Source organism: Pseudophryne corroboree, chromosome 2 (assembly GCF_028390025.1).
Source record: "Pseudophryne corroboree isolate aPseCor3 chromosome 2, aPseCor3.hap2, whole genome shotgun sequence".
Taxonomy (NCBI): domain Eukaryota; kingdom Metazoa; phylum Chordata; class Amphibia; order Anura; family Myobatrachidae; genus Pseudophryne; species Pseudophryne corroboree.
The window spans coordinates 879,682,921-879,698,792 of NC_086445.1; the positions used below are offsets into that span (position 1 = coordinate 879,682,921).

General features: G+C 42.9%; 1 protein-coding gene across 7 annotated transcripts in view; it reads left to right on the forward strand.

Annotated features, from left to right (window-relative positions):
• ABR (ABR activator of RhoGEF and GTPase) overlaps nucleotides 1-15,872 on the forward strand; it is a 725,529-nt gene that overhangs the window by 645,048 nt on the left and 64,609 nt on the right. For all 7 annotated transcript variants that reach the window (XM_063955968.1, XM_063955969.1, XM_063955971.1 and 4 more), the window contains 2 exons: nucleotides 9,612-9,709; nucleotides 10,690-10,821. In XM_063955968.1, coding sequence (XP_063812038.1) covers nucleotides 9,612-9,709; nucleotides 10,690-10,821 — 230 coding nt within the window. The remainder of the gene's footprint in view (nucleotides 1-9,611; nucleotides 9,710-10,689; nucleotides 10,822-15,872) is intronic.

Sequence of the window (15,872 nt, forward strand, 5' to 3'; positions counted from 1 at the left end):
GTTGAAATATTTCACCTGGAAGGTGGTCATGTTGTTAACCTTGGCTTCGGCTAGGCGAGTTTCGGAATTGGAGGCTTTTCTCACTAAAAGCCCTATCTGATTGTCCATATGGATAGAGCGAAATTGCGGACCCGTCCTCAATTCCTGCCAAAGGTGGTCTCATCCTTTCATATGAACCAACCTATTGTCGTGCCTGTGGCTACGCGTGACTTGGAGGATTCCGAGTCCCTTAATGTGGTCAGGGCTTTGAAAATTTACGTGGCCAGAACGGCTAGGATCTGCAAAACAGAAGCACTGTTTGTACTGTTTACAGCTAACAAGGTTGGTGGCCCTGTTTCAAAGCAGACTATTGCTCGCTGGATCTGTAACACAATTCAGCTGGCGCATTCTACGACAGGATTGCCGTTACCTAAATCGGTTTAGGCCCATTCCACTAGGAAGGTGGGCTCTTGTTGGGCGGCTGCAAAGTCCTATAAGTTTGATACCCTGGCTGAGGAGGACCTCCGGTTTGCTCAATTCGGTGCTGCAGAGTCATCCACACTCTCCCGCCCGTTTGGGAGCTTTGGTATAATCCCCATGGTCCTTACGGAGTCCCAGCATCCTCAACGACGTTAGAGAAAATAAGATTTTACTTACCGGTGAATCTATTTCTCGTAGTCCGTAGAGGATGCTGGGCGCCCGTCCCAAGTGCGGACTTCTTCTGCAAGACTTGTATATAGTTATTGCTTACATAAGGGTTATGTTATGGTTTATCGGTTGAACCGAGGCTATGTTGTTGTACATACTGTTAACTGGGTAGTTTATCACAAGTTATACGGTGTGATTGGTGTGGCTGGTATGGATCTCGCCCTTAGATTTACAAAAATCCTTCCACGTACTGTCCATCTTCTCTGGGCACAGTTTTCCTAACTGAGGTCTGGAGGAGGGGCATAGAGAGAGGAGCCAGTGCACACCCAGAATCCAAAGCTTTCTTAAAGTGCCCCATCTCCTGCGGAGCCCATCTATTCCACATGGTCCTTACGGAGTCCCAAGGTCCTTGCAGAGTCCCAGCATCCTCTACGGACTACGAGAAATAGATTTACCGGTAAGTAAAATCTTTTTTTATTTATATATATATATATATATATATATATATATATATACATACATATATACATATGTGTGTGTGTGTATATATGTGTGTATGTGTATATATATATATATATATATACACATACATACACACATACTCTCCAGCACTGATCAGGTCAATCTGTCGCACAGCAATAGCTATAAGAATTGCACTTGCAGAAGGCAGCTGTACAATGTACTATATAGAAGAGTGTCCCATGTAGCGGAATGTTCTGTGCATTGTGCTGTTCCTCTTGGGTTTCCACAATCCACCTACTTCCCTGGTGGTGAATGTATTATCAGAAAGGCATATATACATACATACATACATACATATATACATATATGTGTGTGTGTGTGTGTGTGTGTGTATATATGTGTGTATGTGTATATATATATACACATACATACACACATACTCTCCAGCACTGATCAGGTCAATCTGTCGCACAGCAATAGCTATAAGAATTGCACTTGCAGAAGGCAGCTGTACAATGTACTATATAGAAGAGTGTCCCATGTAGCGGAATGTTCTGTGCATTGTGCTGTTCCTCTTGGGTTTCCACAATCCACCTACTTCCCTGGTGGTGAATGTATTATCAGAAAGGCAAGTTTCCATAATATGCTGTGGAGGCGGCCCCTTAAGTAATTAGTTTCCTTGTTTTAATTACTGCTGGCTGTGAACAAAATCCAAGAGAGATTGTTTTGCGCAGCGGTGAGCACAGAGGAATACTATATTTTATTTTCTTCAGTCACGTTCTTTTGTAACATTGGGGCCTATTTAATAAACTAAAAAAGTCTTTCCTCCAGCACGTTACCTATACTTTTCTCTATATTTAGAAAACTGAAAAGTGCATATGTCACTGATTTCTCTGCCTTTTCATGTCTCCGTTCATGAGCCTGCTGTCCTCATTAGATTTAATTGGGGTTGTGGAGGAATGGTATCTATATAGATGAGAGTAGCAACATACAATGCAATTCTTTATAGCGGTATTTGTGTTTTTTGTCTGCTTAAGTGGAGTAAAGCAGGGAGTAGGGATTTGGTATGATCTGATGGATGGGATGCCAGCGTTCAGAATCCCAACAGCAGCATCCTGACCATCAAAATCCTGACAGCTCCCCAGTAAAGACCCTAACCCTCACCCCCCTTTCCCGCTGCCTAACCCTAACCGTCCCTTCTTAGTGCCAAACCCCTCCTCCCAGGTACCTAACTATAAGCTTCCCCCCTGCTGCACCCTAACCCTCCCTACTAGTGCCTAAACCTAACCTCCCCCTGCGAGGGCTTCCCACTGTAGCTACGAACAGGATTCCGGCTGTCTGTATTTTGAGGCCGTGATTCTGTCCTCCGTTGGCATTTAGTCGTTCGGGATTCCAGAGGTTGGTATTTTGACTGCCATGATCCTATCTGTCAGGAATATCAACTGCATCCCGGGAATAGGTGTTCTCTTCCTGTTCCCCTCTGTTCTCCTGGCCGTCTCTCTCTCTCTTTCTCTCTTCAGCGCTCCTCCGGATGGCTCTCTGATCAACATCATTGATGCTAACCGGTGCATGCACAGTGGCATAACCGAGGATGCAGATGCAAAGGACAGCCCTTTTTCATATGGGCCGCCTGCATCTGCATTGCTATAAATAAAGTTTTCTAATGTTTGCGATAAAGGGCAGAAAAGAAATACTGCACTAAGTAGCACTTACTAAACAGACCACATTGTGGGGGTAATTCTGAGTTGATCGCAGCAGGAACTTTGTTAGCAGTTGGGCAAAACCATGTGCACTGCAGGGGAGACAGATATAACATGTGCAGAGAGAGTTAGATTTGGTGTGGTGTGTTCAATCTGCAATCTAAATTGCAGCGTGCGTAAAAATAAAGCAGCCAGTATTTACCCTGCACAGAAACAAAATAACCCACCCAAATCTAACTCTTTCTGCACGTTATATCTGCCTCCCCTGCAGTGCACATGGTTTTGCCCAACTGCTAACAAAAATCCTGCTGCGATCAACTCAGAATTAACCCCCTGTATTCCTTATAATGGAGCATACATTTTTTTGTGCCAAATACTGTACATCTGGAATTTACAGTATTGTATACTAATATGTAGTTTTATAGCATGTGTAAGTAGGTTCATGTATTTTATGGGTGTGGATCATAGCATAGACAGTAACTAGGTCGACATGGTCACTAGGTCGACATAAACATGGTAGACATGGAAAAAGGTTGACGTGTTTTTAAAGTTGTTTTTTGTGTCGTTTTCTTCGTAAAATGACTGGGAACCCCAATTAGTGCACCGTGTCCCCTCACATGGCTCGCTTCACTTGCCATGCTTCGGGCAAGGTGCCTCGCTCCGCTACCGTTCCCAATTATAGTCCACGTGGATCGTAAAGTATGAAAAAGCTAAAAAAGAAAATTAAACTAAAAACAAAATTGAAAAACTCATGTCGACTTTTTTCCAAGTCGACCTTGTTCATGCGACCTGGTGACCAAGTCGACCAATAGTGGTCGACCTAATGACTGTCGATGTAAGTACTGTCGACCTAAGGACCGGATACCATATTTTATATGGTTCTGTTTACCCTTTGCAGCTTTTCTTTCTGTAGTCCTTGTTATCGTAAACCGCTGTGATGTTAAAAAATAAAAATGCTATTTGGGCATTTTGTTCTCTTTCCCACATTTGCCACCCACATCACAGCACTTCTCAGGGTGGTATGCGCAGTACAAGCATTCATTAGCTGAGATGCTATTTGGGCCGAGCAGTGTGACTTGTTCACGCCAACATCGGAGGCACAGAACCAGTACATATGACTGCTGGGTTCCATTGGTTTATGTATTCATTCAAACTAGAGGACTCACTGTAGCAGATGACTGGAAGCAGATAGGTAATGGAATCTATGGTAAAATATTTTATTTTAAGTGGTAGAATTAATGACTTGCGTATAAAATTAAAAAAAAAGTGGCGTTTGCCTTTTAGCACTTTTTTGTTACCATGCAATCAGGCAGGATATGGTTTGGCAGATTATATACTACGCTGAACTCCCATGCTGTAAAATAGCTTTTGATCACAAGCAGCTAAGTAGAGCTGACATGTTAAGCTCAGAATCCTTTCATGTGCAGGCTAACTGGATCCTGCCACTGTGACAGGGTCATGTAGGTCTCCCAATGATGAATCACATACAGAAGTTCAAGAGAAGAAGCCTGAACTTCTTTCAGCCTGGTTATACTGAAATTCACTGCAGTACAATTTACAGTAGTAAACCGATGATGATGATGCTGAAGATAGTAATATAAGGTTTCAGCATGCAACCTGCCCTCCAAAGGAAAACTAACTTGACATTTCTTTAAAAACACATGCCATTTTAGCTTGCATTGGTTTTTTTTGTTTCTTCTATTAATTTTGTCATCAGTCTGAAAAGGGAAAAATTTTAAGTATTGTTTCCAAGAGGCCTATGTATTAGTAGTGGTTCTGGCGCGATTATTAAAAATACCCTGTTATGTACTACGTGAAACCCTCAGGGACAGCAGTAGTGATAACCACTGTCTCTGCGAGTTACTTCCCAGCATATTGGAAGAGGTTCCTGAATCGGTGCCAGATGAAGGCTGTGGGAGGGGGATTGAAAGACCTCTCTCCTGCTACTATGCCTCCAAAGGCTTAAAGCTTCGCTTTTCAGAGGTTGGTACATAGGGGTCAGATCGTAGTCCCCTTTGATAATAATAGGGACTGCGTTCTGCAGCTCTAATAAGCACTCTGCAGGAGATTTCATAGAAATCTACTTCATTAGACTGTTAGTACATAGCAGAGTAAATAAATGTATGCAGAAGCTGCAGTTTCTACTTAATTTTATGAAGGAAAAAAAAAAAGTAGATAAATAGGCCCCTAAATCTTAACCAAAATAAAAAGCATTGAGCAATGATATAAAGTTACTGTTCTCTATATCACCAGAACTGGGAAGAGCAGGCTACTGCTATAACATAAGCTTAACAAACCATACGTTTTCTGTTTGTTTTTTTGACAAGAAAGTGGCTAGGACGCACCTGGAGACTCTGCTGATTAATTTGATATGCGGCACTTGTATATCTGTGTGCAACTGAAGCTGGCCATACACCAGACCAACTTTCCTCCAACCATTCAACTTATCTGTCCAACTAAAACACTGCCCCACACACCTAACCAACTTCTTCATCAGACCAGCCAACTTCACTCCAATTTATGATGTCACAGAAGTAGGCGTAAAGGTTCTGCCTACTTCTGCATGTTTTGAATAAATCAATATTTTTTTAAGAAAAAACAACCCTTTTGCATGTCCTATTATTTAAAAGGGTTAGGGCGCTGAGATAGAGAGGTCAGGGGGAGGTTAGGGCGCAGAGATAGAGAGGTCAGGAGGGAGGTTAAGGCGCAGAGATACAGAGGTCAGAGGGGAGGTTAAGGCGCAGAGATAGAGAGGTAAGTGGAAGGTTAGGGCGCAGAGATAGAGAGGTCAGGGGGAGGTTAGGCACAAAGGTAGACAGGTCAGGGGGAGATTAGGGCACAGAGATAGAGAGAACAAGTGCAGGTGCACTATTCAAACATTATTAATTCAAATACATTTTGCAATATGAGGCTTTTTGCATAATGATTATGGGCTTACCCACCACTTCATGGAAACCTCATAGTCTGGTAAGTCCCCAACATTCTAAGGTGTTCAAGTCTAGGGCGTGGGACATCCCCAAAAACAGGCCAGCCAGAACCACCCCAACGCATCACACTAGTGAGGAAGTATGTGAAAAAGTTGGCTAGATAAGAGCAGATATTGGGAGTGTTAGTGGTACAGGAGTGAAAACTAAATGTGTGAAAATGGTTACGTATATAAAAAAAAAAACAATAAACGTGCTAGAGAGTGCTAAAGTAAGTATTATATTGTGATGCCCTGGAGCAGCCCAGCCAAAGCAATTCAGGGGGACCCACACCTCAAAACTTAACCCACAACTGTCTTATTTTAATATATATATATATATATTTTATACAGGTGAAACTCAGAAAATTAGAATATTGTGCAAAAGTTCATTTATTTCAGTAATTCTACTTAAAAGGTGAAACTAATATATTATATAGACTCATTACATGCAAACTGAGATATTTCAAGCCTTTATTTGTTGTAATTTTGATGATTGTGATTTATTGCTTAAGAAAACTCCAAGGCCAGTATTTACTAAAAATCCGAGTTTGGCCAATTTGTGTGTTTTTTTCTAAGTCCCAATCCGGAAATTCACTAAGCACCAATCTCGGCAGTGTCTGGTCTATTCGTAATGGTTTGAATGACAACGTTCCGAAATACGAATGAATAGACCATCGGTCAAACGCGGCTGTTATTTCATAGAATATGGGCATTCACTATTCATTCGTATTTGGGTGTTAGTTTCTGAGTGCTCAAGTGCGGGTCTGTTTTTTTTCGATTCGATAAAAAAAGCAGCAAAAAAATAGACCTGCTTTTTCCAGTCGAGTTTGGATAACCATGCACGGATCAGTGAGATCTGTGCATGGTTATCTATGGGAAAGGGTCTGTTTAGTGTAAAATCTGAAAAAAAATTGCGTGGGGTCCCCCCTCCTAAGCATAACCAGTCTCGGGCTCTTTGAGCCGGTCCTGGTTGAAAAAATATGGGGGGGAAAATGACAGGGGTTCCCCCATATTTAATCAACCAGCACCGGGCTCTGCGCCTGGTCCTGGTTCCAAAAATACGGGGGACAAAAAGCGTAGGGGTCCCCCGTATTTTTGAAACCAGCACCGGGCTCCACTAGCCAGGTACATAATGCCACAGCCGGGGGACACTTTTATACTGGTCCCTGCGGCCCTGGCATTACATACCCAACTAGTCACTCCTGGCCGGGGTACCCTGGAGGAGTGGGAACCCCTTAAATCAAGAGTAGCCCCCCCCCCTCCAGCCACCCAAGGGCCAGGGGTGAAGCCCGAGGCTGTCCCCCCCCATCCAAGGGCGGCGGATGGGGGGCTGATAGCCTTGTAAAAAATTGTGAATATTGTTTTTAGTAGCAGTACTACAAGTCCCAGCAAGCCTCCCCCGCAAGCTGGTACTTGGAGAACCACAAGTACCAGCATGCGGTGGAAATCCGGGCCCGCTGGTACCTGTAGTACTACTACTAAAAAAAATACCCCCAAAAAAACAGGACACACACACCGTGAAAGTATAAGTTTATTACATACATGCACACCTCCATACATACATACTTACCTATGTTCACACGAGTCTCTGTCCTCTTCTCCATGTAGAATCCTTGGGGTACCTGTGTTAAAAATTATACTCACATAATCCAGGGTAGAATCCGACCTTTGAATAATCCACGTACTTGGCAAAAAAAAAAACGGAAACCCGACCACGCACTGAAAGGGGTCCCATGTTTACACATGGGACCCTTTTCCCCGACTGCCAGGACCCCCCCTGACTCCTGTCAAAGAGGGTCCCTTCAGCCAATCAGGGAGCGCAACGTCGTGGCACTCTCCTGATTGGCTGTGTGCTCCTGTAGTGTCTGTCAGGCAGCACACGGCACAGATACAATGTAGCGCCTATGCGCTCCATTGTAGCCAATGGTGGGAACTTTGCGGTCAGAAGTTGACCGAAAGTAACCTCACTCACAGCCCGAGGCTGGTTGTGCTTAGGAGTGGGGACCCCACGCAATTTTTTTCAGATTTTTTAAGACTTTAAACAACTTTTTAAGGTACACAATGAAGCCCTGCACGTATCTCACAGATCCGGCCGGGATTCCTTGTGTTTTGTCAGGCAGTGTTTTACTCATCACTCCCGTAAAACACTGCCTGATATTACATCGACATCGGAAAAAACGATTGTGCAAAACTCGGCAGCTTAGTGAATAACCGTATCAGGATTCAAAAAGTTGCAGTAAAATGCACCCGATACCATTCGAGTTCAAACACCCTTAAAAACGGCAAAAACACGAATATTAGTAAATAAACCCCTAAATCCAAAATCTCAGAAAATTAGAATATTACATAAAATCAATTAAAAAAAAGGATTTTAAATACAGAAATGTCGTCCCTCTAAAATGTATAATCATGCATATGTATTCAGTACTTGGTTTGGGCACCCTTTGCATGAATTACTGTCTCAATGCGGTGTGGCATGGATTCTATCAGCCTGTGGCACTGCTGAGGTGTTATGGAAGACCAGGATTCTTCAATAGCGGCCTTCAGCTCTTCTGCATTGTTCGGTTTCATGTCTCTCATCTTTCTCTTGTTAATGCCCCATATACTTTTGAGAGGGCCGACATTTGTGTATTAAAAATCCACTTTGTATTGATTTTATGTAATATTCTAATTTTCAGATATTTTGGTTTTCTTAAACTGTAAGCCAAAATCATCAAAATGACAACAAATAAAGGCTTGAAATATCTCACTTTGCATGTAATGAGTCTATATATTATATAAGTTTCACCTTGTAAGTAGAATTACTGAAATAAATGAACTTTTGCGCGATATTCTAATTTTCTGAGTTTCACCTGTATCTGTAACAATTTTCACACATTTAGCTCCGGTTCTGGGGAAGAGGGGTTATGGATCCACCACTGCCGCAGGCTGGAGATAGATGGGACAGCATGTTCCAGCCTGATCCTGCCTCACTTGACACAGGTCCCGGTACTCTGAGTCTGCGCTGAAGTCGGTGTACCCTTTGCTCCTGGACACAGGTTCTGGCGGATCTCTCGTTATGCAGCTGTTGGAATAGGAGCCCTGCAGCAGCTTAACTGTGTTTCTAGCAGTGGGTGGATAAGAGTCTTGCGGGTTTCCTATGACTCAGCTGCCTCTGCTGCTCCTCCCAGCTCCTGCACCACCGACATGGGGCAGTGATAGACTGCCACAACTGCTCCTGATCCTCCTCCCACCTCCGGTACCACCACTGATGCTGATTCCAGGGCAATGGGCAGCCAGGCAGTGATGGGCATGTGGATGGTGACAAAAGTAGGAGGACAGAAAAGTCCATTTACAATGACAACCACTGTTTTCTATGGGTGAAACGGGTTCAGTGTGAAAGGTACCAAAACGGTAATGAAATGGTAATATACTGGTTACAACATGCGATGTGAAGGGGGTTTAACTGCTCAGACCCGTTTTAAGAAACGTTTTAAAAGCAGGGTTTGCGATGTGAAAGCAGCATAAGATGTGCTTTTAAAGAGCCGATGAGAGAGACGAGCGCTAAAATAGTAACTATGAATACAGGCCGTCTGTAGTGATGAAAGATAATACAGCAAGAGGTACAGTAGGCAGAAGCAAGGGAGTTTGTTCTTGCTTAGTCCTAGTTGGCGGTTTTGAGCTCTGAGTAGAAGTCTGCTGTTTGCCTTTCCTGAGGAACCCCAAAGTAGGCTGTCAACACAACTGGGGTAGATTGAGTGACATGCATTTCTGTTTAGAGGCTGCATACAGTGCAGAGGATTACAGTTTCTTTTTGTTTACTTTGACTATTTTGTGACAATTGCATTGAATGTTGTTACTTCCTTCCTCTTTAACAGATCCCTACTGCACGTTGGAAGTGGATTCATTTGGTTATTTTGTCAGCAAAGCTAAAACCAGAGTGTTCCGTGACACTACAGAGCCTGAGTGGAATGAGGTGAGCAATAGAGAAGGACAGTGGCTGCCAATTGTTTCCTTGTAAAGTAACGGAAGTGTGATATTGTAGATGTGTTCCATGAAGACCCATGTGACAGGACGGGATGCAGTCACTTTACCTCCAATCATAATCCCGACGGTCTATATACCGACACCCATTGACCGATGGTCGATATCCCGACAAGGTCGAAATACCGACACGGACTAAATACCGACATGTAAAATGCCGACAGGTCGAAATACCGACACAAGTTTTTCATGATTTTTTTTCATTAAAACCGACTTGTTCATACTTTACCGTCCCAGTGGACCTGGAGGGGGAATATAATAGTGTGCCGAGCGCAGCGAGGCACCGTGCCCGAAGCATGGCGAGCGCAGCGGTACACTTTATATGGTGTCCATGTTGATTTATGTCGACATACACACAAAAAAACATCAAAAAATGCATGTCGGTATTTCGACCTGTCGGCATTTTACATGTCGGTATTTAGACCTTGTCGGTATTTTACATGTCGGTATTTAGTCCGTGTCGGTATTTCGACCTTGTCGGGATATCGACCATCGGTCAATGGGTGTCGGTATATAGACCGTCGGGATTATGATTGGCGGGATTTCATACCGATCCCGACAGGACACAGTGTTCTGCTCCTGGTTTACTATGTGCTGTAACTTAATCAAAATGAAACAATTTATGTAGCTTTAACATATTTAATCAATTCCAGTACAAGCAACTAGAAAATCGTAAGAAAGAGGAAGCGGATGCTATATCCCATGTGGAGTGGATCAGATAGATATTAATAATAATAGTTTTATTTATATAGCGCTCTTTCTTCAATAGGGCTCAAGGTGCTTAATTGGGGGGGGGGCATTCCAGAACTAATAAATGGTTGACCAAAATAGATGTTTTATTTAGCTATCAGATATACAGCAAGCACCAGGTGTATTAATACTGAGCAAGTTCTGTCTTATTCATCCCTTTAGGAGTTTGAAATTGAGCTGGAGGGTTCCCAGTACCTGCGCATCTTGTGCTATGAAAAGTGCTATGATAAAAGCAAACTCAACAAAGACAATAATGAGATTGTGGATAAGATCATGGGCAAGGGACAGATCCAGGTAAAAGCCATGCTGTTGTTGAATGGTTTTCTTATCATACTAAAAATGTGTGGGCCTATCACAGATAAGAGGCAAGAGGGTGAGAAGCAGTGAAAAGAGTGGAGAAGTTGCCCATGGCAACCAATCAGCTTTGCAGTAACATTTATCAAGTGCATTCTATAAAATTATAGGTAGCAGCTGATTGGTTGCATTGGGTGATTTCTCCACTCTTTTCACTGCTTCATACATCTCCCCCAGAATTACACATATGCGCGCTGTGCCCATACTGCCATCGGTTCATAATAAGTTCCTCAGTCTCACAGAATGCTACATATGGTGTTGTCTGCTTTATTTCTTATTTGGCTTTTACCATTTTATTCTGCTTATGGCCTTTCTAAATCATAGAAAGCATACAGTTACACGTCTCAACATAAAACTGTTGCCTTGAAACTTAGCCTTTAATTTGCTTACACTGGTTTCCAAAATCACTGTTACTTAATTGGGAAATAGAACGTGAGAACAGGAAATGGGAAAAGTGCACTATTATAACTTCCTAGAGCAGTGATTTTCAACCTTTTTTTACTCGCGGCACACCGAACAATATTTTAAAATTGCCAAGGCACACCATCAGTTCCCCACAGAAAAAAAACAAAACACACAAATTGGCCCTCACAGTAAAAAAAAATCCACACATACATTGGCCTACACAGAAAAAGCAATCACATTGCTCCCCACAAAAATCCTATTGCTCCACACATAAATCAATCACATTTCTCCCCACATAAATCCTATTGCTCCCCACATGAATTATTCACATTGTTACCCCCACAAATCCATAAATTCTTATTCTCCCCACATAAATCCTACTGAAATCCTATTTTTCCCCACAGGAGAAATAAAATCACAAATATTATTATCAGCTGTCCTCCTCCCTGTCCCTTAGTGGCGGGGGTTGTTCATAGTGGAGTTCTGCGAATACTGAGCAGCGGGCGGTCGGGCAGGTGTGGATGTGGGTTGGCAAGGAAAGCTGTGTATGCAGGCAGGAACTGAAAGATGTATATGCAGGCAGGTGGGCTGGCTGGGTGGTGAGCTCAGCGGCTGTGAGCTATGATATCACAATCTTTTCAAGGCATAGGTCACGGCCGGAGCACGACTGATCCTCTAAGAAGAGCCTGGGCCAACAGTTCACTCTGAAGGTGCAGGAAGCTGCTCTGGCTCTGCGGCACACCCTGCAACTGGTCGCGGCACACTAGTGTGCCACGGCACACTGGTTGAAAAAGCCTGTCCTAGAGCAACTTCAAAGCTTTCTCAGACGGTGTCAGACGCCAATGGTGCAAAATCTATTATCTCTTAATATCACTGCTCACTTTGTAAGCTGCAGCAATGCTGACATATGCTAATGCAGCAGGAGGCCTCTGATGTAAATAGGTTCTCACCTATGTGAACAGACCCTGTGGCTTCCACAGAGATCAATTATCCTCGGACGCAGCAGGTCTCGCATGACCCTGTGTCTGGTACCACCCCTTCTCTGCCCCCAAATGGTCACTGACTCAGTCAGGCTGTGGCTGTCGTGCACTGTGAGTGTTAATTTGAATTGACCCCTATGTTTCTATGTTACTAATTTGAATCCGGCCCACATGCTCACAACTTCAATAAATTTATTTTTTTTTCCCCCTACTTTTTCTCTGAAAAATGTAGAACTATGTGATGTTCAATATATTCCTACAGGTTTCAGCATCATACATATTAATCTTCTCCATTCGTGGCCGGATATCTGTATCTGAATTCACACACCACAAGCATTATTTTTTATTTTCAACTTTACTCCATAAACCATTATGTCAGATGTTTCTACCAAAGCGTGCAAAATCGCACGGCTACGGTCATTGTAACATAATTCAACTTCTTAAGAGAGCCTACAAATATAAAAATAAGTATTATGAGCAGTAGGACCATCGAGTCACTTACTTCTTAGTTCATTTATATACTTGGAACTTTGGAACACGTGCAGGTTGTGACTAGTCAGTTTGCTGTTTAGTGTTCCATAACTGCCCTTCTATATTATGGGGTCAATTCAATAAAACAATGAGAAAGGGGAATTGCCGTTGTAACGGCGTAGATATGACAACACACCAAGACTCACCCCCCTTTGGCCCACTCTCACACCAGACTTGTAGATATTTGTTTAGTCTATTTATAAAAATAGTTGGAAAAAAATACAGCATACATAAAAGCAATAGCATAATATGTACATTATAATACAAATAAAGCATTGAGCCCAGTCAAAAAATGTGTACGACTTAATTATTTTACTATTATTAATTTTATTTATAATTAACCAAACCAAGAATAACAGCAAATAAATGAATTTGAAATGTTGATAAAGGGGGAGGGTGATACAGAAGATAGACGTTGAAAAGAGATGCAGTCATTAGGTCTACTCCATAAGGTCGACACGGTCAAAAGGTTGACACACAAAAATTGGGTGGTATTTTGTGTTTAAACATTTTTTACCCAAATGTGTTGAAATGCGTCCGCTCGCCACGCTTCATGCTCGGTGGCTCACTCCGATTCGCTCACCACAAGGTTACTAAAAGTAATCGTTTATGAAATGGTAAATGTATCAAAAGTTGTAAAAATATGTGTGGGAGGGGGGAATAAAAATACCATGTGTAGCCCTTATGACACTGTCGACCTTTTGACCCTCTACCCTATGTTGTCGACCTATTAACTGTCTATCAACCACCACGCAGAAGGGGGATTAAAAGAAGCGAGAGGGGAGAAAGGCAGCATATTGTACACTTCTTATCCAAAGAAGAAACCCAGGCAGGAACTCATGGATATTTGTATGCTGCCATATGGCAATACATACGCTATCCTGGTGGATGGGATGCCGGCAGTCATATGACTGACACTGGCAGGTAAGTATGTTTAACCTTCCCCCCTAACCCTCTCTTCCCGCAGCCTAACCCTAACCTTCCCCTCCCCTAATCCCCCCCCCAGCACAGCCTAACCCTCCGTGGGGGTGCCTATCTTCCCCCCACACTCTAAACCCTAACGTGTATCCCCTCCGCGGCTTACCAGTGAGGACTCCCGCCGGAGTTCGATCGGGATCCCGGCGCCGACATTGGTAGTAAAGCTGTAAGGTGACCTGTACTATTGATTAGAGCCCAGTTAGTGGTATATGGGCATTTTTACGATTAGGATCTGAATTGTTTCTTTAAGAATGCTACTTGCATCATTCCTGTGTGCATGTCCGCACTAGAGTGGCAGGAGCTCTGGTTCTGCACTGCATGCATTGTGCTGGCAAGGTGAGCCTATAAATGCCAAGCTCAGTATGCAGGAAGAGCACTTAGTGCCTGCCTGTCTTCAGTCTTAGATAAAGTTCTGTAGGTTTCATCTATATTTCCTAAAAGCCATATAGCTTCCCTTCTGAATTTATGAACTGTATTTTAATGTGCATTGCAAGCATTATGTCCTGCTAGGAAGAAATGAAAATCCGTATAAGTAACGATTTATTCCTTTTTAATGATTGGTATTCGGAGCATGTTAGAGATTGTCACAATCCGGTGGTAAGGTCTTGTGTAGAAATTCTTCTGATGTAATGGATGAAATGTGCAGTAATTGTCATGTTTCTCATTACTCTTCAACCTTGGGGGGAAGATATACACTCTCCTCTCCTGAGTCAAGTCTTCAGGGAGAAAGCAGGAATGTATTGCAGTTAATTCCTTCCTTCCCTCTTAGGAGATTTTGTCAGGCCATAGTACCCTTTACAAGGCCTCTGATATCCTATATGATTACCTCCTCCACTTGAACTTGAGTCATACCAGAGAGGTACAATGGGGGTAATTCTGAGTTGATCGCAGCAGGAAATTTTTTAGCAGTTGGGCAAAACCATGTGCACTGCAGGGTAGGCAAATTTAACATGTGCAGAGAGAGTTAGATTTGGGTGTGGTGTGTTCAATCTGCAATCTAATTTGCAATGTAAAAATAAAGCAGCCAGTATTTACCCTGCACAGAAATAAAATAACCCACCCAAATCTAACTCTCTCTGCACATGTTATATCTGCCTCCCCTGCAGTGCACATGGTTTTGCCCAACTGCTAACAAAAATCCTGCTGCGATCAACTTGGAATTACCCCCAATATTCGCATCCCTGCAAATAAAAGGTTAGGTTGATAATTCTGTCATGGAATAGTGCGCTATGATTTCGGAGTCCCCTTCATTTGCAGAGTTATGGGTATTTTACTCCTAAAGAACAACTAAATCACTGCATCTAACCCTCCTATGACCAGGGGGATGTTACTTTATTTAGAATAAATGTTCCTTAGTGGTATTATCTTATTGCTTGGCAGTAGAATTTTTGTGCTTTGATGATCATTTGTTTTCTTAATGATAAGATTGTTAAAACTTGTATTTGAACTCCCACATTCAGGACAGGATTCTGTTCATCTCCATCTCATGTTTTTTCATTATATAACTGAATTGATTGTTCCTGACTGACTGTGAAAAAATGTACATGATATGGTATGTCTTTAATCATGTGTGTATTTTATCTTGCATGGTTCTGCTTGTCACAGTGATTTATTCCATTGTGATGTCACCTAGTGTATAGTGAATTGATAGGTTGCCTTCTCATTAGTGTGGGCTGACATACCATATCATCGATTATACTCACAGGCTTGCCAGCCTTCTCAAACTTTACTAACCCAATTGGACAGATCCTTGCTTGCCCTAAAACACTCCTCTGCTAACTTCCACCTCCTGCACTAGCTTCCTCCTATTCCCTGCCATAATTCTTAATCCCGGGTGTGGTATGGAAGGTAGATAGTAACTAGGTTGACCATGTCTAGGTCGACCACTATTGGTCGACAGGGTATCTAGGTCTTTAGGTCGACGTGGTCTAGGTCGACAGGTCAAAAGGTCGACATGAGTTTTTTATGGGGGGGGTTTGTGTCGTTTTCTTCGTAGAGTGACCAGGAACCCCAATTAGTGCACCGTGTTCCCTCGCTTCGCTCGCCATGCTTCGGGCAAGGTGCCTCGCTGCGCTCGGCGCAGGTTACCATTCCCAG